This window comes from Trichomonas vaginalis, chromosome IV (assembly GCF_026262505.1).
Source record: "Trichomonas vaginalis G3 chromosome IV, whole genome shotgun sequence".
Lineage (NCBI taxonomy): Eukaryota > Parabasalia > Trichomonadida > Trichomonadidae > Trichomonas > Trichomonas vaginalis.
This window is the reverse complement of record NC_067206.1, coordinates 28,046,681-28,072,283: the sequence shown is the minus strand read 5'-3', so window position 1 is coordinate 28,072,283 and position 25,603 is coordinate 28,046,681. Positions and strand designations below refer to the sequence as shown.

Sequence of the window (25,603 nt, the reverse complement as noted above, 5' to 3'; positions counted from 1 at the left end):
TTCGTTTCGATATTATTTTCCAATCTGATTTTAAATGAATGCTCTATCGTTAGAGAAAGGCTATTTACGTAGATTAAACACCTTTCTTCCGAAATCTTAAGATTTCTCCAATTGTTTTTTATATTTTTGAAGTGACAGAAACAATATTTTTTTAGACAATGAAGTCCTTTAGCTTTAATCAGCTTCTTTCTTTATTTCAAGAAGAGCAACCACCGGACTTCATTGTTTGGAAATATAGAAGAGAGCGATTTTGTTCTGTTTTGGGTTCTAGCCTCATCGGATATAACGAATCTGATCTGAATATCATTTTCTCGAACTGGGAAAACTCTATACAATCATGCATAAACTCAAATTCGATATCAAAACAACTTACATCACTTATTGCGATTTCAGTATTAACTTATTTCAAGCGAAAATATGATACTTTTGCAAAATACTTTTCTTCAATGCAACAACTAGCAGCATCACATGAACGGTGTGTTTGCCAAGCTGCCATTCAAATTGTTTGTTATGCAGCGGAAGAAAATAGCGAAAATCGAAGTTTTTTACGTCAAATGGTTGACTCTGCAAAAAACTGGCTTGAATCACCAAACAAAGAAAAGCTGATATTTAACTCTCTTTACATTCTTCAAGAAGTAGGAAAATCTCTTCCGAAAGACGTTTTTAGCGTAACAACTAAGTTTTTTTTCCCAGAGATATGGGATGCAGTATGCTCAACAGATTGTGAACTGAGATATTCCGCGATTGCCGTTGCGGAAATACACTTACAGAACATGCCACATCATTCATCAGATCCATTTGCAGAATTTCATTTCAAAAACTGCTGCAATTACTTACAAAAGCGTACAGGACCTCTTATTGGTCCGGTTCTCAGCTGTAGAACCCTTCTACATGTATCTCCAGGAGTTGTAAATATTCCGACAATGATAGAATACTTACATTTAATCATTCCGACAGCAGATCTTGAATTAGCTAAGGAATGCTTTGATTTCTTGATCGAAATTGCAAGCGAACCAACAAATTTCTCAATACAATTAACAAAGAAGACAATTATGCTTCTGAGGATGGCAATAAATCGGTTTCCCGAAGAATCGCTTTTCCTTAAGGATATTTCTGAGTTTATTATGAGATTAAACATGGATCAAAGTTTAATTTCATCAGTCGTTGATTCTATTACATTAATTGTACAAGATCAGAATCTCTTGTCACTACATGAACCTGCTTTCGACGTTCTTTGCTCTTTACTTAAGAAATATCCAACATATCTCGTTTCGGTTTCATTATTCCAGAATGCACAGATATGCCATGGATATATTGCATGCCTTGCACTACAAAGAGCTCATCTCCCAGCGATAAAAGACACTTTGACCGAACAATTTGCGGTTTTATTGACAACTAAGACTGCAAACGATTCCTTGATCTGCATTGAGATGATTTCGCAATTTGGAAGTCAGTTGTTCGATGAATTGGACGTTGTTTATGAAATGACAAGTCATTTCGCTTATTCTGAAGATCAAACTGTCAGAATTGCAATGGCGAAGACACTACCGATCTTTAAATTGCATGAAGCGAATGAGCTGCTCCATCATCTTGCAATTTACGATAAATCCAAAGAAGTTCGTTTGGCAGCTCTAAATCAGCTGTCAAAATCGGACAATTTCCCACAAATTACGCAACTCCTGTCTGATCCATCATACAAGGTACGCGCTGCTGCTGTAGAAAGAGTCGCAGCAATGGTGGAAACGATGCCTTTCATGATTATTCCACAAATTGTTGATTTTCTGAACAATTTCATCATATCAAATATCTGCTACCTCAAAAATACAAAACGCAGTGCAAAAGCGAGCTCTTTACTCCCTGCATTAGCCAAATACTTTACTCCTTACAATTTACCATCGATTCCATTAATCGGATGGGTTTGTGTACACTTCCTACTTAATGGGCATGAGTTTCCTGATACGATTCCTACTTACATTAGGTCTAGAAAACAATCAAATGTTATGGCCCAAATAAAAGCAAGTAACGCTAAGGTCATGGACATCAGAGAAGTCATGCATAAAGATTTCGTTAACTTTTCCGATGCAAATGAAACAGAAAACCGTACAATTATTTATTATATCGAAAATGAACGCTGGATTGAATCGAGAGCAGCCTATTTGTTCGAGACATTAGGGGTATTAAGTGAACAGCTCCAACCTTACATTTTCCAGATTATTCCAGTTTTCGAGATCTGTTTCAAAGAAAGACATACAGACAACGTTTACATAACTGCCCTGAAATCCTTGGAAAAGTATGTTCTTACATTTAACCAGAAACTGAAATTCCTTACTTTATTCCCAGATTTGGTCACTTCACTTTTACTTCTATTATCAAATGGTGATTGTTCCAAGAATGTTTGTGTCCTCATACTGAAGACCGTTTCTTTAATTGGCGTCGTTACAAGTCTCAAGCACCAAATGACTAATGAAAACGCCGTTGACCACTTAACATCATTCCGACAGCCATCATTCTTCACTCAGTATGTCATGGATGCATTAGTTCCATTCCTTAAGTCACCAACTCCACAATTATTTGAAGCGGTTACAACAATCTTAGCTAGAGAGACAAGATTTGCCATCAAATACGTTCCTGTTGTCATTGAATCCTTTATTAGAGCCATTTCCACAGATCACGACCATCAATTAAACTTATTATTTGGTCAAATCGAAGTTATTACTATGAACTGCAGTTCAGTCATGTCCAAATCTCTTGACAAACTACTTCCTGTTCTTAAATCCCACATTTCGCATATCAGTTGTTTGAGATGTTGTGTTACATTAAGTTATGAGATGAAAAGTGAATTTACAAATGCTAGCCAAGTCTTGTATCCATTGGCATTGCATTTAATGTCAAGTGATGATAAAGATTTCATCAAGATTGTTCTTAAATTCATCATTTTCACTATAATTTACCAACACACATCTGTTGACTTGTTTTTAGACAAATCACAGTCTATTATCAACCTTACTCCTAAGAGCAAGCGCACAGAAATCATTCTCAACAACATTTCCATGCTTGTCCAACAGAAAAATATCGAAGCATACACATCAAGAATTGCACAGATCTGTTTATCTCTTTATTCCGTTGATTTTTCGAAAAGTTTGCAAGAACTTTTACATAACCTTATTTTATTTGGTAATCTTAGTTATTCAGTTGTTGAGCAGAGTGTTGCTTTCAGCTGCTTAACACTTCCACATCTTAAAGACACTATTGAAGTTCTCCACGACGGAAAGATCAATTTCCAAACGATTGATTGGATCAAAAATCGAAAACCTGTTTTATCTATCGATCATTTGACAAAGATCATGTGCAGTGCAAAAGTCAGCAACCACGATGTTTTCAAGACATATCCAAGTCCATTCTTCAACAACACAAAGAAGTGGATGGAAGACTTGTGCAGCCATTTAGTTACACATTCACCATCTGTTTCTATCCAATGTTGTTCGAACATCATCAATCAAAGCGAAAGTTTACGTCGAGAGATCTTCCCAATTGCGTTCTTAAGTTGCTGGAAGAATGCGACTATTCCAGATCGTAATGCGTTTTCCAGTGTTGTCCAATCAATCATACAAAGCTATGATCAAGTCGAACCATTGATTTTCGATTTGATTGAGATATTGGACAAATGCGGATTTTCATTCCACATTGATGACAACGTCATCAGCCGTGTCTCCAAATCATCTGCTCTTTCATTGTATTTCCTTCAACGATATGTCCGTAACCACCCAGAAGACAAAGAATCCGTTGAAGATCTTCTTAAACTGTCCAGTCGTATGGGCTTTCGAGATTCAGCACGTGGTATTTTGACAGTTAAGAGCGATGTTATTGGAAGTGAAGCAGGTAAATGGAATGAAGAGTTAGGCGAATGGGAGAAAGCATTGGAGATATACGAGAAAGGTGGAACAGAGATCGATCAACTTCGTTGTCACGCTCATTTAGAACAATGGAATTATATCAGAGAACGTGAATATTTATTCCAAGAAATGACCGAGGAACAGAAAAACGAAAACGCTATTTGGTTTGCATGGGCATTTTATCATTCTGATAACTTTGAAAAAGTTGCCCAATATGTTAAATATTTCAACAATTTCAATCACAATCATTTGTTATTCCAAGCCATTTATTTAGTTGCATCAACACAATACGACTCAGCTATTAAACACATTTCCAAATGCTTCGAACTATTGACCGAAAACAGAGAAATCTATTCAGGAGCAGACTCAAACCAAGCATCAAAAAATCTTGTTTTTGCACAGCATTTGACAGAATTGAGTGAAGTCATTGAAGTCAAGAAGAGCGGTGTCCAATGTGTTCCTAGTATTTGGCAGCAGCGATTGCACTCATTCTCTAATGATTCCGACAGCTGGACTAAGCTTATTGAAGTTCGAGGTTTGTTGATTACTCCTCAAGAACACATGGACGCTTGTCTTAAACTTATTTCAGTGTTGCGTAAAGAACGAAAGTGGCGTTTAATCGATGCCTATTTCGGACGTTTGTTCCCTAACATTTTCCACCAGAACATTGCTATTGCATACTTGAAAATCATGTGGACGCGTGGTGAGAAGACACAAGCTATCTCACTTATCAAATCACTTAATGACATCATCCAAGGAAATTCTAGTATTGAAGTTCCTCAACGCCTCCAAACTGTGAAAGACGAGATCCTTAAATCAGGTGTTTCAACAGCATTTCGAGCTCGTGCATTACGTCTTCAAGCGACATGGGAATACCAAGTCTACAAAGCACAGACTGCATCTAGTGATTCATTGACAGATATCATCAAAACCTTCAAATCCTCACTTAGTCTTTTCTCAGGCGATTACCGTGCATGGAGTGGCTGGGCATATGCATCATCACGTGCATTATCACATAAACCAGATGAGCGTCAGTTGTATGCAACCGATGCTATCACAGCATTTCTTAAAGCTACTCAACTTCGCCCATCTGAATCATTGGAGTTTTTGTGCCAATTGTTCTCTATTTTAGTTCGATATGGGGAAGACATTGTTCTTCCCGATGACGTTAAGAAAGAGTTAGTTTCATTACCCGCTGCCACTGTCCATTTAATTGTTCCTCAAATTGTTGTCCACATTGCTCACAAAGACGAGAAAGTCCGTTGCCTTGTTCAAGAGATCATTTGCAATTTTGCTGATGATCACTTCGAACCAGTTGTTTATCCACTTAGTGTTTTGAGTTTGCTGGATGACCAGTCTAAATCCCCAACCGCACGATCTCTTTTGGATAAACTTGGCACGAAGAACCAAGTCTTATACAAAGATTTATCCGTTTTCATCAAAGGCATGCAACGCTGTGCCATTTCAGCTGTTGAACACTGGCTCACCGCATTAGATTGTGCTATCAAGTACCACAAGTCAGGAGACACAGAAAACGTCGTTAAACTTATCGAGCGTGAGTACGAGAACCTTTCTAAACCACAGTGCGAACAAGACAAAATAGTTGCACGCGCATTCACTGTTCAATTGCAACGTGTCCGAGGCGCATTCGACCGATACAAAGCAGGCGACATTACCGTTAGCAAAGCAATGTGGGATGGTTACCGATCTATTTTCACCAAGCTGGACGAGCAGATGAAACATACAGAAGCTATCCAACTTTCTAAGAATTCACCTGAGTTGGCGAACCGTCATGGGTATTCAATGTCAGTTCCAGGCACATATTCCGTTGATAAAACTGCTCCTAAGCTTTATTCCGTTGGTGAAACATTGACCGTATTTGCAACTCAACAACACCCTCGCACCGTTGAGATGACTGACGAAACAGGGAAGACATGGAAGTTCTTGTTGAAAGGGAACGAAGACTTGCGATTGGATCAGCGTATTATGCAATTTTTCAACCTGATCAATTCTCTTTTGAAATCTAACCGTGTTACGTCTAAACAAGGGATGTCCATTGCTATGTACGCCGTTGTTCCATTTGCACCTAACGCAGGCTTGATTTCATGGGTTACCGGTGCAGACACAATGCAACAGCTTATTTCCGATTACCGTAATATGCGAGACATTCCATGTGGATTGGAGAACGACATTGTCAACAGCATTTCTACTAATTTCAACCAACTTAACGCACTCCAGAAAGTTGAAGTTTACCAGGCAGTTTGCAAAGGTTCATCAGATGGCGAGTTACGTGAAACTCTTTGGCTCAAATCTCCAACACCATCAGCATGGGTTGAACGTAGTTATCAATTCACAGTTTCTACAGCATTGATGTCCATGGCAGGTTATGTTATTGGATTAGGTGACCGTCATCCATCCAACATCATGATCCAGCGTCATACAGGTCGCGTCATTCATATTGACTTCGGAGACTCATTCGAAGTTACACGCCAACGTCCCTTGTTCCCCGAATTAGTTCCATTCCGACTTACACGAATGATTATTTCTGCATTAGATGGGGGTTCTGTTGAAGGTCTCTTCAAGCGATCTTGCGAGGACATCTTGTATGTCATGCGAGAACAGCAAAGTCCTCTTATTTCGCAATTGGAAATCTTCGTCCACGAACCAATATTTGCAGGCAATTCCGGCCGAGCACAACACAACACACTTTCACGTGTTGCAACTAAACTGAGCGGCACAGATTTCATTGATGCGGACGAAGTTGGAGTTTTCATGCATACAAATGAACAAGTTTCTATGCTTATTAAAGCCGCAAGTGATTCTACGCGATACATTAGACATTTCATTGGCTGGTGTCCATTTTGGTAATTATTATTTTATATTGTTTACATTTTATATTTTATATTTTTATTTATTTTTTGTTATTTTTAAAGATGAAATATTTTATGCAAATTAAAACTTTTATTCATAATTCTTTCCATGAAACATGACTTTGATATTTCATAAAATTGTATTATTAAGTAATCTCAAGCACTGAAGTTTGCAACATGAAACTCACAACGATTTTAGATAGCTTTTTACTTTGTATTTTGCAACATCCATTGCTGTTTTTCCTTCATTATTCTTTGCATCTTTATTAGCTCCAATAGAAATAAGATATTTAAAAACTCCAAGCTGACCATGAGCTGATGCCCAAATGAGTGGAGTAGATCCATCATTATTCTTTGTTTCTTTATCAGCTCCAATAGTGATAAGATATTTAACAACTTCAAGATGACCTCCTTTTGATGCATGAATGAGTGGAGTATCTCCATCATTATTCTTTGTTTCTTTATCAGCTCCAATAGTGATAAGATATTTAACAACTTCAAGATGACCATTTAATGATGCTTTCATGAGTGGAGTATCTCCCCATTTATTCTTTGTTTCTTTATCAGCTCCAACAGAGATAAGATATTTAACAACTTCAAGATGACCATTTAATGATGCTCCAATGAGTGGAGTATTACCAAAATTGTTCTTTGCTTCTTTATTTGCTCCAACAGAGATAAGATATTTAACAACTTCAAGATGACCATAATATGATGCAGCATTGAGTGGAGTATCTCCATGTTCATTCTTTGCTTCTTTATTTGCTCCAACAGAAATAAGATATTTAACAACTTCTAGATGACCATTTCTTGATGCAACAATGAGTGGAGTATCTTCATATTTATTCTTTGTTTCTTTATCAGATCCATTAGAGGTAAGATATTTAGCAACTTCAAGATGACCATTTTCTGAAGCTAAAATGAGTGGAGTATATTTATTCCTCATACCATTTGTATCTTTATCACAGCCAGCTACAATGAGAGATTTAACAAGTCTGAGATTTCCTTTCTCACATGATACATGAAGGACATTCTTTTCATCATCCCATAAATTTTTTAGGAGCTATCTTTTTCCAAAGTTTTTCTTCGCATGCTTTTGACATCATTTTTTGATTTCCTTGAGATGAAAGATCATCAAGGAAGTTGTAGACACTCTCAAAATCATTACAATTCTTAAGTTCTGAAATTTTCATTAGAATTTCTGTATCTTTATTGTTTTCTTTAGTTATTTGATTGAATTTTGTTTCTATGTCTTGATGTTCTCTCTTTAATCAAGTATTATCTTCTTTAATTTGATTAAGTTGAGTTTTAAGGGATTCGAGTTCTTTGTCACTTTTTTGCTTTTGATTTTGAATTGTAGTTAATTCTGTTTGAAGCTGTTGTATTTCCGCTGCTGAATCAGAGTTTTCCTTTTGCGTTTGTATTAAAAAATCAACAACACCATCAAGAATTCTAAGTTTCATGTATTTCTTGATGGATTTCAAAACAGAAACGACTTCTTCATAATTATGTATAGAAACATTTGCATTACGAGCACAGATATATAATTTGTTTGCTTTGATTGTATGTTGTGATTGCGTCATAAGTGAAATGCAGTCATTTGTTGTAAGAGTTGCATTTTTCATGATTTCTTTGAGATCATCTACTTCGAATGTAGAAAATAACTTGTTTTCTTCAATATATTCTTTAATGTGCTCGGCAATGTATTTAAAATTATGAATAAGCCCTTGACTCATTAATTTGAATAAGTCGTAACTTTACAAATGTAAAATGATTTTTGAAATTGTTTAAAAATGATATAATTCGACTTCTATCTTTCATTGTTTTTAAAACAAAATATCAAATACTCTAATCAAAAATTGATTTTTATAAATTTTAAATTTAAGCAAAGAGACCTTAGATTACTGAAAGGTCATTTGATAAGGAATGTTAATGTAAACTACGATCCAAAATAAGAATCTGTAATTATGACTCGATTTCCAAAATGTGAAATTCAGGTCACATAAGATGATACTTTGCTCGAAATACAGCCATACAACATGAGGTTTTACTAGTTTCGAATAATTATTATTTTCCGCAATAAAATTAGGAAATAATCAAAAATTATATACAAAGATCGATATTTTAATATACAATTAATACAAAAAAGGAATATTATAGCTCATTCACCAACTAAAACTTCCATTAATTTGGAAAAGTTCGGACTTGAAGAAAACTTAGAAACACATGAAGGATCTTGAAGAATTGATTCTACAATCATCTGAATATCATGATTATTCATTAAATCGGCATATTCTGGAGTATCTTTCTTCTTATAGATTAATTCTGCAATGTTTGGTAATACACTTGGATCCGATGGACCAATAAAGTTGAGAGCCTGCCGAAGTGATTGATTTTCTGGTGAAATATCGAGCCCTTGTTGATAAGCGCGCTTCGCATCAGAAATTTTGTTTAAATTCCATAAGCAAAACCCAAGAAACAAGTAAATATGTGAGTTTTTTGGATTTATTTCTAAGCATTTCTGACAATATTCAAGTGCAACATCGTAATTGGACTCTTTGATTTCTAAATTGACTAGATTTTGATATATTTCATCTGTTTCCTTTATTTTTAATGCTTCTAAAAAGTGATCACGCGCTGTATCATATTGGCCGTATCCAAATTCTTTTCTACCACGAATTATTAGGTCTTTGCATATAGAATCATCTGTTACATCATCAGGTATTAGATCGAGTAGATTTCCTTGCATCCAAACTGGTTTATCTTCAATTGATAAACTCCAAACTTTCGTGAGATAACTTAATACTTCATCAACAGTTTCATTATCTTCTTTTATATCATTTCTTGATTGATCAATAAACGAAATTATCAAAGATCGAAGAAAAGCTTCTCTTTCCATGAAAATTTTATCAAAATTTCTGCCAAACAATGATGATAAAAGTTTAATAATAGACATTTCTTGTCAAAACATTCTAAATGGGAATCTCATTAATAAAAAAATTCATACAATTTGCAGCAATTTCAACTCAAGGCGAGTAAATGCATCAAGAAAAGTTTCCTGAATGCAGAATCTAAAAGTCCATTAGCGTTTTACTTATTTCATTGAATTTTAATATATCATTTTTATGATTTGATTCAAATTATATTTGATATCAATATAATTCAATAATTAACTAGAACTGTTTTTTAATATTGAAGATATATTCAAACTCATATTTGACAGATCATTTGAGCATGTTTTTAATCAAAATTAATTGAAATTATGTGTAAAACAGAACGTTTTTTTGCTCTTTCATTATCATATTTTAACCAAACATGAAATCGAATAAAAAATCAAATGATTTTTTTTTCTAAACGAGCACTCTTTGTTTTTACAAAAAAATGAGTGTTCTAGATTTTAGAGTGTCCTCACAAAATAAAGAGCTCCAAATGAAGCGTATTTACCATGTCGAAACTACAAGGTTTCCTGTTGGGAAATATCCAAAGGCAGATGCTCAACTAAACGCAAAAAATGGAAAATTATTTGTTGCAGTTGGATCAAGCACAGAATTACATACAGCAACATTTCATCTAATAGGAAAGAAAGCTATTGACATTAAAAGATACCATTATAACGATTCAATTATTGACGTTTCAGTTTGTAGTTCGAAAGATTACTTTTATTTTATAGTTTCTCTCTCTAACTCTACTTGTTTTATCATGCAGCCAGACGGAAGAATCAATTTGATAAAGCAAAAGGGGCTCACAAAGGCATTAATTTACAAAAATTCTACAAAGAACAACCAAATGTACGTGGCTCTCGGAACATCATCAGGAGGTGTTATTCTCATCTATCCAATACTAGGAGAAGAACCATACGCTACAATTTCTAAAAAAGCACCTGTAACTTCGTTACGTAGCTCCAACGATGGCTCCAAGATCATTGCAGGCTTTTCAAATGGAAATGTATCCGTTTTGGACGGAGATTCTTTAGAAGAATTATGGAGTCGAACTTTTCCTTTCGGATCAATAATCGATGCAGTTACATGTCCAATTGATAACTACATAACATTTTCCGCTCAAGACGATAACGTTTACATTTATTCTACTAAAGATGATCAAAAATTAAAAATAGAAGGCCATACTTCGTTTGTTATCTCTATTGATCCAGAAAAGAAGTCAAAAAATAACGAATTCATGCTTTCAAGTTCGGGTCTTGATGGAAGATTCGGACTTTGGAGAGCAAAAATCAGCGATCAGAATATTTCTCAAGAAAAACTGCATCTTTCCAATATAATTTCAACTCCTATAAGGTTTGAGCGCTTTTATCATAACATTCTGTTAACAATCAATGATAAAGGCTCAATATCTGTTTATATTGCTCATTAATTTTCATGTTTATCATATCTTATTTTGTTTGTTTGTTAAATTATACATGTACTATCTAATGTTTATACTTTTATTAACATTATTATTTTTTAAAAGCGATTAGGCAAAATAATTCTTAGAAAAGAATGAATTCTTATGTTTGTTTAATATACCTTTTTTGTTGATACACAAAAGTCAGTTAAAATATACTATACTTCGATTTATAATTGAATATCTAAACATTTTTTCCTTCGTAAAGTCTAAATTGAGGGAAGGAATACGGTAAGGAGGCTTTACATTGATGAATAATAGAAAGCCGATAAAATTTGATAAAGAATTTCACATTAATTAAATTAGTCCGACTTACAAAAAAAAATATAAAATATTTATTTTATAAAGAATCATAAGTTTTGCACATATCAGTAAATGCGTTCGATGCTAGAGTGTATTTGTTATGAACAGAATTCCATTTATTGAATGCAGCATTGTATGATTCATCAAAATCTTTGGATTTCTTCTTTTCTTCACTTAACTTTTGTTCAGTTGTAGTCTTTTCTTTTGTTGCATTCTCCTTCTTCTTTTCATATTTCTTTACAACTTTAGACTTTTCTTCATTTGTCTTGCACTTTCCGATTTCACTTTCGAAACTCTTTTTGAGTTCATTGTAATTTTCAATTGCTTTCTGGGAATCATTTTCAAGACTTTTGATTTTGTCAAGATGATCATTTCTTGTTCTTTCAGCAATCTTCTTTTCATTTTCTGCAGAATCATTATTGTTCTTCATCACTTCCAAATCTTTGTATGTCTTTTGTTTGTATTGTTCGAAAATAGGATCAATACCTCCAACAGATTTGAGGAAATGTGCAAGTCTTCTGTCCTTCTGCATATACCAATTGGTTAATGTTAGAGGAGTTGAATTATCTTTATCAACCGCATTTATGTTGGCTCCTTTTTGAACTAGTTTCTGGGCAAGAGAAAGAATTTCGTTGAGAGAAGAATAAATTGCACATTTATGCAATGCAGTTTGCTTATTCTTGTTGGCTGCTGTGACTTCATATCCATCATCAATCAACATGTTTACACAATTTAATGCCTTCATATCAATAGAAAATGTTAAGAGATTTTCTCCTTCTCCAAATTCCATATTACTTGTTATCAATTTCTTCTCTAAAAGATATTTCAAGCAAGAACAGTTATCACCCATAATAATATAGTCGAAACATGTCTTACCATTGATATCTTTATGATTAACATCAAGGCCATCAGCAATAAGAATATCAGCCATTTCAAATGAATTACTAAAAATTGCATTAAACAATAAATTCCTTCCATCTTTGTTTAATACTTTGTTGTTGGCTCCATGACTAACTAGTGTTCTATAATTCTCAATGTTATTGCTGTTTACTGCAAAGAATAAAGGAGTTTCGTTGTTGTAGTTCTTTATATCAACTTCCACATTTAATTCGATCAATTTTTTCAAGTAATAATCATTTTTAGCTGTTGCAGCAATATGAATTGGATAATTTCCATTTTTGTGATCATGAAGAAAGATTTTGGCTCCTTTTGTCAATAACATTTCAAAGGCATCTTTCTGGTCCATTCTTATTGAGTAAATTAGTGGCGTATTATCATCACTTTGAACATTAATCAAAGCACCTTTGTTGATTATTTTTTCAACTACTTTTGCATCTCCTGTTTCAACTGACATTTCTAATGTAGTTAACTTATCATTTCTATAAGTTAATATATCAACAGGCAATGTCATTAAGTACTCATAGATTTGCTTCAGTTTTAATGTCAATGATAAATGCAATGGTGTTAATCCATTAACCATTTTTTCATTGCAGTCGAAACCTAAAGAAATCAAAACTTTTAGACTTTCTATGTCATTGTTTTTAATAGTTCTGAACATGAGAGATTCGTATTGAGTACTTTCAATCTCAGCGTTTGCTTCTTTGAGGTATTTAACAATATGGAAATTCTTTGCCAATCCTGCAGCAATAATTGGCGTTTCACCATTGAAAACCGAATTAATACTGTTTTTATGGTTCAATATAATTCTGACCATTCTAAGATTTCCTTCTTTGCAGCTTCTGTTTAAGAGATAATTAATATAAGCATCAAAAGTTGCTGGATAATCTTTAATATCCAAAATATATTGTGCAACTTTGGTTCCTGTTCTCAAAGCTGTTTCTAATGGAAAGTGTCCATTTGGTCCTTCACAAGTATAAGGATCTTTAGAATTTTTGATGGAACTTGTGTGCAGTAATTCGAAACATTCAAGATTGTTTTTGCTTGCAGCGTAATGGAAAGATGAAATTTTTGTTTGAGTTAAATCAAATGGACTTAAACCTTTCTTGTAAAGATACTTAACAATTTCTGTGTTACCATAAATACAAGCTAAATGCAAGTAGTTAACACCGTTATCGAAAGTTTCATCAAGTTTTGTTTTCCAATGAACTAAATGAGAGAACAAATTTTTGTTGCCTCCAATAGCTGCATAATAAAGTGCATTACAGTTGTTATTATCTCTTTCTTCTTCCTTTGCACCTTTCTTTTCTAAAAACTTAACAATTTTTTCATGTCCAAATTTGCAGGCAACTAAATAAGGAGTCATTCCAGCACTATTCTTTCCATTTACATCAAAACCATTATTAGAAAGTTCAGTAACTAACTCTAAATCACCGCTTTCAATTGCATAGAACAAAGCATTTGTATTGTACTCCGTAACAAATTTAGGATTTGCGCCTTTGGATAAGAGATAATTCATTGCTTCTTTGTTTGATTTTTTGACCGCGCACAAATAAGGTGTAATTGCTTCATCTGAATTTGTCTGATCTACTTCAATGCCATTGGCCAAACAGAATTCACATGTTTCAACATCATTAGCCATTGCGGCATAATGTAACAAAGTATTTCCTTTGGAATCTGTCATTTTGATTGCAGAAATTGTCGACAAATATTTAAAAACTTCTTTTTGTTTGTGAAGAACTGATAAAGATATTATTGGTATCTTGTCTTTGTTCATTGTATCAGGAGATAATTTAATCTCTTCTATCAGATACTTAACAATATCTAAATGTCCAGAAATAACTGCTGCAGCTAAAGGAATTTCACTTTCTTTTGAAACTTCATTTGGTTTTATTTCTTTTGAAATCAAATATTTCAAAACATCCAAAGAACCACTTTCGCATGCAATTGTTATTGGATCTGATGATTCTAGTCTTGGCATCTTTAAATCAACTCCTTTTTCAGCAAGTAATTTGACAAATTCAGTACGATTATTTTGAATACAAATTACTAAACAATCTTTTCCATCATCTTTTTGATATTCCTTGTTAATACCAATATTCAACAAGAATTCAAATACCTCTTTTGCATTATATAATGCTGCATGCATTAATAAACTATTGTTTTCTTTGCTCTTGATATCAATATTAACTTTCTTATAAAGATAAAATTTGACGGCATTTAAATCATTTCTTTGGATCGCGTCGAAAATGTCTTTTCCTTTCTTCATTTTATCTTTATCATTGTATCCTAAAATGACTTTCAATATATTGCTGTTCAAACTTGCATTCATTGTAATGTTTTCTTTGGAAATTCGTTCTTTTACAAATGGTAAAATTAACGATGCACTTTTTTCATCGTTTTTTTCTGCTGCATATTTGAAAACTTTCCAAACGAATTCACGTCCTAAATCATCATGTACTGATTTGAGCAATATCTCGAGAATATTGTATTTCTTGAGATTTATTGATAAAGTGAATGATGAATCACCTTCGAAATTCGTATAGAAAACTCTTGCTCCTTTTTCTAAAAGAAAATTAACTAATTCAATATTTCCACTTCTTATTGCACTCAATAACAAAGTATCACCATTATTAGGGTTAATAGTATCTACATCATTATTTCCTTTTTGTAATAATGTTTCAACACCTTTGATACTTCCATTTTCTGCAACAATAAAAATAGGAGTTGTTTCAACATTGTTTTCTGAACATAAAACACTTAATGTTTCAATGGAATTGTATTTTGCAGCATATTCCGATGGCAATGATTTGTTATCTTTGCCTCCACGATGTTTGTTTAGATCTGGTTTCGCTTTCAACATCATTTTGACACATTCTGATTTGTTCTTTCTGATTGCTCGGAAAATGGCAGTTTCCTCCTTCCTAAGAATGGAAATATCGGAAACACCCATGAGGAATTCAACAATTTCTGGATGATCGAACTTAACCGCAATCATAAGAGCGGTTTTTTCTGAATTTAATTCGTTGATGTTAAAAACTTTGCTCCAGTACTTAACAATATTAAGATGATTGTTCTTTATAGCATAATATAGGCCATTGAAGCCTTTTTTGTCTCTGTATTGCCAATCAACACCTAATTTCTTTAATGTTGAAACCATTAGGAGGTTTCCACTCATGCATGCGTAATGAAATGCTGATATACCTGATATTAGTTCGTGTTTGTTAATATCTTTGCCATCAGTCAACCAAAATAAGAAGTTTTCATTTTCATTATTTTGTATACTTTTCATGAAGTCGTTTTGCGGTTTAATAGATTTGTCATATCCAACTAATGCTTGTCTTGAAGCAGAGTTTCCGAAATCTATGGCTTTTTCACTTTTCGGATTTACATATGAAGGATCTGCTCCATGGTTGAGTAATTCTTGAATAATGCTTTGATTCTTTGTTTTCATAGCCAACATTATCATTGTATATCTGTCTTCAACTATGGTATTTGGATTTGCACCTTTTTCAAGAAGGGCCTTTACACTGTCAAGTACCTTTGAAGTAATAGCTATCTCAAGACATGTCTGTCCCTTGAATTTCGAGTTTGGATCAAATTTTGCTGAAATAATTTTTTCGTAATTTCCTTGTTTTCTAATTAAATTATAAACATCTTTTGTTGTTTCAGGGAAGTCAGACACTCCTTTTGGAATTATAGTCGGTATTGCATTATCAATGATAGAAGATTCATTGATTTCCATGGGTGAAAAGATGAAACGACTTTTAAATTTTCAATTTCAAATTTTTGAGACTATTTTAATCGGAAATGTATCAAAAATCTGGTGGTAGGAAGGGGGATTGAATGAAGTTTCTCCGACTTTGTACAGACAAAGCAACAATTGATACATGCAACCTTCTCATAAAGGGACTTAATAGAAAAGAATATTATTCAAACTGAAAACTAAACATTTATTTCAAAGCAACATTTAGAAATCATGTAAACTAGAGAATCCAGAATGTAAGCTGCATTCAACAACATCCATTGTTTTCAAAATTAGAAGGAAATTGAAAAATCATATCATATGCCTATTGAAATCATAAATCTTCACTAAAATTAACCAATACCTCGATTATTATATAGTATTACTTAAGAAAAATTTATCACATATTACATATCAAGAATTTCAATGGAAGATGTCATAGCTAACCAATTTAATGAATTATATTGATTAATTATAGTATCAAAAACAGGAGCTTAGTATCATTACATACATCTGCTGAATCATAAATCTTTGAAAATGGGATGAGAGCAATGATTTAAATAAAGCAATTGCTACACTGTTCATACGAATTCAGTGATAGCAGTTGATAGTATTTTTATATTGATATTCATGAATATTTTCCTTCACTCTATCCACAACTGCATCCTTCCTCATAAATCACTTATCATGAATAATTGGTTACCAAATGCATCGAAATATATATCAATGAAAGCCTATGCAAAGCTATTTCTTTCCCAGAAAACAATTTAGGAGATTTTAAACGTATACATCACCAATGAAATCAAAATTGAATCAATCCAAATTTAATTTGGTCTATTGAATTAAACTCCAAAGGAACACATAAACCAGGATATTGACCAAATTTTATAGTAGGTCATTGATTGGACTGCCACTTTTCATAGATTTTACTAAGATTTTGTGAATGAGCACACAGAATTTCATCCTTGTCATGTCTGGCAAAGGAGGAGTTGGAAAATCCACAACCGCAGCGAATATAGCACGCGCTTATGCAGCTAAATATGGAAAAGTTGGTCTCTTAGACTTAGATTTGACTGGACCATCGATTCCTACTTTGTTTGGTATACAAGATAAGGAAATCAAGAGCAGAAATGGAAAGATGGTACCACAAGTTGTTGATGGCGTTCAAATTATCAGCCTTGGACTGATGCTTTCCGATCCACACGATGCAGTTATTTGGAGAGGACCAAAGAAATCTGCAATGATTAACCAATTCTTCCAATTAATCGAATGGGATTGCAATACTGTTATTGTAGATCTTCCACCAGGTACAAGTGACGAGCATTTATCAACATTTGATGTTTTGAATAGAAATAACTTTTCATACTCAGTTATAATAGTTACCACACCAAACGTTCTCGCAGTTGCCGATGTGAGGAAAGGTATAAACCTTTGTCTGAAAGTTAATGCTAAGATTATTGGTATAATAGAGAACTTTTGCGGTGTTGTATGTCCATGTTGCAACAAAGTATCACCATTACTAGGTGACAAAGCAGCAGAAATCATGAGTGAAGAACTTCAGTTAGATATTTTAGCCAAAATACCGTTCTTACCACAAGCTGCTTCTGCTGCTGATAAAGGTGAGAAAAGCGATGTCATTCTTTCATTCTTCAATGAAGTAATTGATAAAATTTTTCCACAACAAAAAGCAGCTCAATAAAATATAGAAAATATAGTATGGTTTGTTAAAGAAATGAAACAAATTTTAATATAATATAAATAAAGGAATAAACTCTAATATAATTAACAGTTTCCTCATTCATTTGCATTCAATGCAAATTTAATATGGAAAATAAGACTTATTTTGCAGAATTTGCACTGCCATCTGTATATTGCCATTTGATTCTCCTAAAGCTTGGAGAATAAATTGTTCATCAACAAAACCCATTTGTTTCAATATTGCAACCTGCTGGGCATACTTCTGCCTGATCAAATTGCGATTGTACAACTTGCTGTTATCATAGTCTTCATCATAATTTTCAGGAATCTGCGAAATGGTCGAAGTATTATCTATCAGTCTATCGTTGTAGAGCGATGGAAGTGGCTCTTCACTAGGTGCCTCAGTTGGATCAGGAATGATTGTAATTTCAAAAGGTATATATTCTTCATGATTTTCCATATCGTACATACCATCGTTATATATAGCCTGGAGGGTCCTCAACCCATCAGAAGTTGATTCTATCTGAGTTATTGTTGAATCTGCTGTTTGAGCTAAATATTGTGAAGACTCATCATTGACCACTCGTTCTATTTTCTCTATCTCTGATTGGGCATCCTCGATTGCCTCAAAAGCTTCGGAAGATATCGAAGCGAAGGAAAGTAATAATGAATTTGAAATCAACTCTTTTAATTGTCTAAGAATGCGTCTGAGAGTCGAAGGATGAGCTACTTGACTCTCCTTTATGAGAGCGCGAAGCTCAATTATCATTTGCTTGGGATTTTGCCGTGTTTTCATTGCATTTCTATCTGGAACAAGGTATAATTTTGACCCATCGACAATTTCATAGAATTGAAGTGTAATTTCATCGCTTAAAACTTTGCCTGCGAAGACAAGTCTCATTTGATTTGGTTGTAATGAAGTTTTTTCTACCAATAGCTCCTTGACAGTATTAACTGTATCAGATGACCATGCATTCACTGTGTATGTATCTGATTTCCCAAGGCGCACTGTTAGAGTCAGAGTGCCCTCCATTTGTTATCAGTTTTGAATACACTCTCAAAAGAACATACTTAAAATCGCGTAGAGTTTATGAATGATATATGTTACACAGCATAAATATTATTTTATATAAGCGAATGAAAAATTTCAGGGAAAATTTATGAAAATATACTATTTAATGTAGTTAATTTTATATTAAATTTTTCGAACTTTTTTTCACTGTGCTTAATTTAATAGAGTTATTTCAATTTTTGTGAAGAATATAGAACAAAAAAATTCATTTATTCAGTATATCATATACTGTACTAATTTTTCATAATTTTATCAAAACAATGTGCTCTTTCAAATTTTTATCAAAGGTTACAAAATTTTCAAACAAACTCGGTTATTTTATATAGAAATATTACTTACCAACAATTAACTCGTGTTACTATGTAAAAATCAAATTTTATGGGAAACGATTTGTAAACGCTTATTTGTAAATTTTTACAAGTTCATTTTATGAACGAAATTAGAACTATTAGATAGCAAATTTGAATATCTCCAGGAATTGACATCCTCTGTACAATCGAGAAATGTGCAATTTTATCTTTCCAAGGTTTTATCAATTAAAAAAATCGCACAAATTGATATAAAAGAAGGCTACTACAACGCTAAAATATCTGATTAAGTTGAATAGGCAAATCATTAGCACAGAAAAAAGACTTTAAATTTAGAATTTTTGTTTTTTCTCTCAATTTCTACTTGTGTTATTCCTAATTAAGGGAGTACATATTTAAGCTTATAATAAAACATTACCGCATTGTTTAAAAGATGAGAAATAGTAATTTGGTATCCAGGTATCAAATTATTTGCTCTGCACATTTTAATTGTATCAATAATTTTATAATTGATGCAAAGATTGTGCTGATTTTGATTATTTTCGTAAATTCGTAATTCTGTGTAATCACTAGGATTTAAATAATGAACTTTATCAGAAGTGTTTTGTATATGAAAAATATACTCATAAAAGAAATTTTTTTATCCAAAGTAATCTTCAAGATTTTCATCTTCTTTCTTCTCATTACTTAAATCTGCAAAGAAATCAACTTCTTGCTTGTCTTCTTTCTTGATTTGATCTTCTTCTTCTCCAAATGCAGATTTAACAACATTTTCGACCTTTTGATCTTCTGATGTTCCGAAATAGTCATTCAAATCTTCTTCTTCATTGTCCTTGTTCTTAGCGATAATTGTACCTTCTGTAGGAGTTTGTTCGATAAACTCCATTGGTTCATCGCGAGGATTCTTTTCAGGAAGAGTTGAAGGATCAACCCAAGGAACAACCAAACTTGATTTGTTGATGACTTTTCCAATGATTTGTGATATTGTTCCTGCTTCAATATAAGAAGCTTTGACGGAATCAACACCCCAAACAACATCACTTTTATCTGGGAGAACGAATTTCTTTGGTGACTTTCTGATCTCCAAGATATAGTTCTGAGAAGTGTTTGCTGTCAAAAGCGAGTGAATTAATCTGGCGCGATCTCTGACATTAATGTTTTGATCGTAGAAACCTAATGTCAACACGTATCTGACTAAATCAACACTCTCTTTTGGTCTGACGTACAAAACTTTCGCACTCAATTCCAATGCGGCCAATTTGACACATGGATCAGCACTTGCGAAATCATTTGTAACTCTTCTTAAAACTTCATGTGCGTATTCAGGAATGAGTTCGCATTTATCACCGACAATTGACATGACGCATGCTTTAGTTTCACTGTCAGTTATCTTGATAAATGCCTTGAGAAGCTTCTTAAGAATAGAAACAACTTCTTCTTTATCCATTGGATTTGTTGCTCCGAAAAGATCATCGTCATCTTTAGTTTTAGGTGTTTGTTTTGGCAAGTTTCTCAAAAGAAGGCTTAAAACACGAGCTGCCTGGTTGACAACGCTTTGTACAGGTGAACTGAGCATCTTGACAATGACATCGATGCAGGAAACACTTGAATCTCCTGCTAAAGATGCTGTTCTTCCAATTGCTTTAACAGCTTCTGTTGCGATGTCTTGATCAGGGTTGTAGATGTACTGTGACAACTCACGCATCAAGATGTCACTGTTGGATGGTCTTGCAAGTTGTGAAAGGACCTGCAACTTGAGTTTCATGATGAAAATAGGTTCATCATCAAATAAGAAAAAGTGACGAATATGAGGAATGAAAGGTTCCGCGTTATCAGCAACGAAAGAAGCAATTGAGAGCAAAGCAGCGTATGCTGTAGCACTATCAACATAAATCAATCTTATGAGGGGCTTTGCAATCAAAGGAACTTTAAGAGGTGGTGCGCAATAGAAGAAAAGAGAACAAGCGGCAATAACAACGGAAGGAGTGATCGAAGCAAGAAGAGGCTGAACATTCTTGATAAGGAACTCTAAATCTGGATCAATGGATGCTCCTTCTTCATCATCTGAGAACCAATCTGTAGATCCTGATGGCTTAGGGAAATTACGACGTGCATAACGTTGTAACATGTGTAATGCAATTGTTTGGCCCCATGGATCAAGACGGTTCAATGCTTGGCAAAGTGTACGGAAGATTGGGTGTAATAAGATATCTCGATCTGGACAGATCTTATCTGCAGCATATAATGCTCCAGAAATAGTAACAAGAGATTGGTCATTCAAGAGACGTTGTACAATTGGAATCAATTCTTTGAGATAATCTTGGGATGTTTCGTTGATTTTGACTACAGCTAAAGCAGCTGCTTTGCGAACATATGGAGAAAGATCTAACGCGCAACGTGAAACAGAATCGAGAACAATCTCGATGATTTCGGTATTTCTAATTGAAGAAAGGACTTTGAGAGCCATGGCACGAACAATAGGATCGGAATCTGTAAGAGAAAGTTGAAATGTGTTAACTGACATAAGGGCAGAATCTGGATCGTTCTCTGCGTAGTGAACTAGATAGATGTAAGAAAGATGGCGGAGAGCTTCATCTTCAGATGTAATTTCTTGAACAACAAGTGGGAAGAATGAAGAAACATCTTCACCCTTTGACATGACTGCTAACAAAGCTTTGATACCATTTAATTTGTCCGCAACCTTAGCAGATTGAAGATTATTCTGGATGGTTGGAAATAGCTCGAGATTGGATGATTTTTGTGTCTCTTCCACGGTTGAAGTCGTAACAGCCGTGCTTGTATAAGACTCGTAAGACATCCGATTTTTTGTCAATTTGACATGTCAGATTATAAGAATTATCAAATCAACTCCCAATCTCAGTGTTAAGGTTTTTGTTGTCTTATAAATTAAGAATTTTAGTAAATGGCCTCGATTATCCATAGAAAATGCAATAATTTCGAAAATCCAAGATAAAGGTAGTCTTCGTTGTATAATGAAGATGGCTTTTAAAAATTAGAGCTATGACTCAAGAAATTAATGATAGGAAAAGCCTTGTCACGAAAATATAATCAAAATAACCTATAAGTGAATATGTCTAATAATTTATCTTCTTTGTAGCATAAAGAAGATCTATTTGTTCAATTTGAGCGTTTCGCTTTAGTATATGCAGAAATAAAAAACATTTGAATTAAATAACTAAAATACAAACAAAATTTATTACAATATCGGAGGTAAATTTGAGCTATTGCCAAAGTATTGTCTATTCTTAATAAGCTTTGGTAAATTGGATTTTTCCAGATTTTGAACCGGAGTTGTTTTAAGATTCCTCATTTTCTCACGCTGTTGACGATAAAACTCTCGTCTTTTCTCAATTTCTTCTGACATATCTGGCTTTTTAGATTTATTAAAATTCCGATGCGGATTTCCATTCTTCTCTGTTGTAGGAGGTGCAGGAGTGTAATGGTCATTTAGTGTTTCTTCGATTTGCTTTTCCAAATCACTTGGAATTTTTGGAGGCTGATTTTCTTTTTTAGGTGATTTTCGAGTATTATTTAGATATCTCGTATGATGTCTTTTATTTCTAGGACTAACCTTCACTAAATCTTTCGTATTTTTGCAGCTATCTTCGATTACGTGTTTTATTCTTTCATTTTGAGCTCTTGCAACTACTTGAGAAAACAAAATGGCTAATTTATCTTTATCAACATCTGGATTTTTCAATTGATCTTCAAATTGTTTCAAAACCAAAGAGATATCATAATCAATATTATTGTTAATTGTCTTCATTTGCTTATAAAATTCTTCAAACGATAGAGTTTTCTGTAATATATCTGCAATTACGAGTGCTTGTATTTTCAAACTTTTAACACAGCTTAGTAATGTCCATTCTAATGAATTATCGCTTATATGAGCATACTTTGATACACTGTTATCGAATAAGTTGCAAACTATTTCGGAAAATTGAAGAAAAATTTGATATTTTTCAGCAGTGTATCCATCTGTCTTGAATTTATCTGCATTTTTATACATGAATTTTATAATTGGTCCCCACCAATCTTCTGAGGAGATAAATTCAGCAGTCTTTGCTAAAATAAACTCCTCAGTTTCCATCAAAATCTTTGTAACGCATAAATAAGGTTAAATATAATTCTTAATTGAAGTTGTTCATTTGTGCATTTCCAATTATATTGAAGCTGTATTTCTATCATCAATATTCCATTCCTATATGAATATTTACTCTTCATTGGTAGATATGCCTATCCTACGTTTACTACCAAGAATAATAATCTAGATACAGCAGAACTTCTCATTCAGCATGGTACCGATGTTAATGCAGAATATGGCATGGATGGTACTCTTCTTTAATTAGCAACAAAAGTGAATAACACGGAAATTGCAGAATTTCATATTTTGCATGATCAAGATAACAAAGAGAAGTCAGCTCAACATTTGTATAAAAATGTTAGTAATTGACTATTAATTTCATATCAAATTCCTATAATTATCGAATAAACAATGAATTTCTTGAAATTTGTTCCTATAATCTGAGTTTTGATTGATTCAGAATAAATTTTTCATTAGTTATCCTGAGCTCCTAGTCCATATTAACTGCATGAATGATTATAAAAAAGTGGCAATTTTTATGTTTTTCTTTTTTCCCTTGGCTTACTCAAAGCTTGAAGAATTTTCTGATGAAACATTCGGAAACTTTTTATTCAGCAGCTTTGAAAAGCCAATTTTCATGCTTTTTTATAATCCAACTTGCACACATTGTGCAGGATTTCCAGAAAAATTTGCTAGGTTTGCGGAATCAACAGAATTAAAAGATCAAATTATTGTAATGAAAGGTAATTGCCGAGATACAGCAGCTTGTAATTATTTTTCAATTACTGCAACGCCATCATCACTACTCATTATGGGTAATTCAAAGCAAAGTTGGATACCAATCGATGTTTTTGAGCAATTGTCATGGGAAACAGCAATAAAAGAAAAATTATCCATTTCATTACAAGATCTTGAGCAAAACAAGATAGTTATAGATGAATCTACATATCCTATCTACCCAACGTTTCATCTTTCAATAAATACTCGCGAAAATTCATTCTTTAAAACTTTCGAGTTATTATCACGAAGCTCATCAACATTTAACACATCATTCTATTATCATATTGACGAAAAAGCAATTACTCCCACAATTTCTCTTTATAGATCTCAAAATTGCATAAAAACTTTCCAAAGACCTGAAGAACAAATGAAAAGTTTCATATTAGATAATTCATATGGTATCGTACAAGAGATTGACTTTACTGATTATAGTGATTACGTTAATCATACAGTAGTTCTCTTTATATACAAAAATAATATAGCAAATTCCACTAAAAAACTATTACACCGTGCTGCAATAGAAAAATGTGATGATACGTTATTTGTAATAATGAATGTTCAAAATAAAAAAGAATTAATTGATAATCAAAAGATTTCCATAACATCTGTACCTCTCCTGTTTTTAAGTGACCGGAGAAATGGATGTATCATTAAATGGAAGACTTCTGTTTATAAAGCATTTAATAGTTTAGTTTCAAATATTCGAGAAGGAAAGTGTTATGCAAATCCAGAAGCAGTTATAGAAGATGATTTAACTCAATCTGTACATTTACAGATGTTATCAGTTGTTTTCATAATTTTTTATTTAATATTTAATATCTTGAGCAAAAAGTTCAAGATGAAAGATCAAAAATATTTAGTATAAGTTATATTGTTTATGTTTATTTGTTTGAATTTTAAAAGATAGATATGTCTGCAAAAACATTCATTTAGATTTTTTTGGCGGAAATTCATTCAAAACATGATCGGTAGCTCTCAATTAGTGACAAAATGGCAAAATTTAGAGTCTTTCTTTGGATATTTAAAACCACTAAAATATCCTTTGTATTCAAGCACAGTAGTGCTCAAATAAATATTATTAAGGTATGGTAACAAAATAAGGGAAATACTAAAAAAAATACGTTAAAAATTAAAATGTTTGGTAGTTTGGAGGCTCTGGATCATTTTGTATTCTTTCATTCATGATGCTTTTTGTAATAAAACTTCGTAATTCTAATTTTTGTGAATAAACATCTTTCATTATTTCATCAAAATGCGAATAAATATAACTTAATGGAACATCCACAGATCCATCTAATGCGTAAGTGCTTTTTTGCTTAGAGCTATTGTTTAATTTCGTATTTTCTTGTAATGATTTCTCTGTCAATCGTTTTAGCTGATCATTTGGAATAATTTCTGCTGCTTTAATACAATGTCCATTGGTTGCAGGGTATTTTGTGAATAAATCTTTACGAAAAGAAGAAAAATCAAAATTCATTTGTCAATTTGATTCAATGAGTTCTCTCAAACATTATTGACGATACACCTTGTTTGG

The 25,603-nt window shown here is 33.1% G+C and overlaps 10 protein-coding genes across 10 annotated transcripts; 3 read left to right on the top strand and 7 right to left on the bottom strand.

The window, feature by feature from the left end:
* Positions 1-6: 6 nt before the first annotated feature.
* TVAGG3_0182200 (ataxia telangiectasia mutated (ATM) -related family) lies at positions 7-6,832 on the top strand (the record flags this gene model as incomplete). Its single annotated transcript, XM_001316475.2, has 1 exon — positions 159-6,761. The coding sequence occupies one exon, from the start codon at positions 159-161 to the stop codon at positions 6,759-6,761; it is 6,603 nt and encodes a 2,200-aa protein (XP_001316510.1).
* Positions 6,833-6,947: 115 nt separating this feature from the next.
* On the bottom strand, positions 6,948-7,709 carry TVAGG3_0182190 (ankyrin repeat protein family; the record flags this gene model as incomplete). The annotated part of the gene is made up of 1 exon (XM_001316474.1): positions 6,948-7,709. One exon carries the CDS (start codon positions 7,707-7,709, stop codon positions 6,948-6,950), a length of 762 nt encoding a protein of 253 aa, XP_001316509.1.
* A 325-nt stretch (positions 7,710-8,034) lies between these two features.
* TVAGG3_0182180 (ankyrin repeats (many copies)-containing protein) lies at positions 8,035-8,499 on the bottom strand (the record flags this gene model as incomplete). Its single annotated transcript, XM_001316473.1, has 1 exon — positions 8,035-8,499. One exon carries the CDS (start codon positions 8,497-8,499, stop codon positions 8,035-8,037), a length of 465 nt encoding a protein of 154 aa, XP_001316508.1.
* Positions 8,500-8,781: 282 nt separating this feature from the next.
* Positions 8,782-9,667, bottom strand: TVAGG3_0182170 (positive regulation of catalytic activity protein; the record flags this gene model as incomplete). Its single annotated transcript, XM_001316472.1, has 1 exon — positions 8,925-9,662. One exon carries the CDS (start codon positions 9,660-9,662, stop codon positions 8,925-8,927), a length of 738 nt encoding a protein of 245 aa, XP_001316507.1.
* A 471-nt stretch (positions 9,668-10,138) lies between these two features.
* Positions 10,139-11,182, top strand: TVAGG3_0182160 (nucleoporin domain family; the record flags this gene model as incomplete). Its single annotated transcript, XM_001316471.1, has 1 exon — positions 10,145-11,131. The coding sequence occupies one exon, from the start codon at positions 10,145-10,147 to the stop codon at positions 11,129-11,131; it is 987 nt and encodes a 328-aa protein (XP_001316506.1).
* Positions 11,183-11,418: 236 nt separating this feature from the next.
* Positions 11,419-16,119, bottom strand: TVAGG3_0182150 (the record flags this gene model as incomplete). Its single annotated transcript, XM_001316470.1, has 1 exon — positions 11,502-16,106. One exon carries the CDS (start codon positions 16,104-16,106, stop codon positions 11,502-11,504), a length of 4,605 nt encoding a protein of 1,534 aa, XP_001316505.1.
* Positions 16,120-17,041: 922 nt separating this feature from the next.
* On the top strand, positions 17,042-17,824 carry TVAGG3_0182140 (NUBPL iron-transfer P-loop NTPase (ParA) family; the record flags this gene model as incomplete). Its single annotated transcript, XM_001316469.2, has 1 exon — positions 17,050-17,805. One exon carries the CDS (start codon positions 17,050-17,052, stop codon positions 17,803-17,805), a length of 756 nt encoding a protein of 251 aa, XP_001316504.1.
* A 26-nt stretch (positions 17,825-17,850) lies between these two features.
* On the bottom strand, positions 17,851-18,838 carry TVAGG3_0182130 (FI07626P-related family; the record flags this gene model as incomplete). Its single annotated transcript, XM_001316468.2, has 1 exon — positions 17,926-18,837. The coding sequence occupies one exon, from the start codon at positions 18,835-18,837 to the stop codon at positions 17,926-17,928; it is 912 nt and encodes a 303-aa protein (XP_001316503.1).
* A 915-nt stretch (positions 18,839-19,753) lies between these two features.
* On the bottom strand, positions 19,754-22,013 carry TVAGG3_0182120 (adaptor complex subunit beta family member family; the record flags this gene model as incomplete). The annotated part of the gene is made up of 1 exon (XM_001316467.1): positions 19,825-22,002. One exon carries the CDS (start codon positions 22,000-22,002, stop codon positions 19,825-19,827), a length of 2,178 nt encoding a protein of 725 aa, XP_001316502.1.
* A 388-nt stretch (positions 22,014-22,401) lies between these two features.
* On the bottom strand, positions 22,402-25,545 carry TVAGG3_0182110 (phosphodiesterase HL family; the record flags this gene model as incomplete). Its single annotated transcript, XM_001316466.1, has 1 exon — positions 22,402-23,295. One exon carries the CDS (start codon positions 23,293-23,295, stop codon positions 22,402-22,404), a length of 894 nt encoding a protein of 297 aa, XP_001316501.1.
* Between the last annotated feature and the right edge of the window lie 58 nt (positions 25,546-25,603).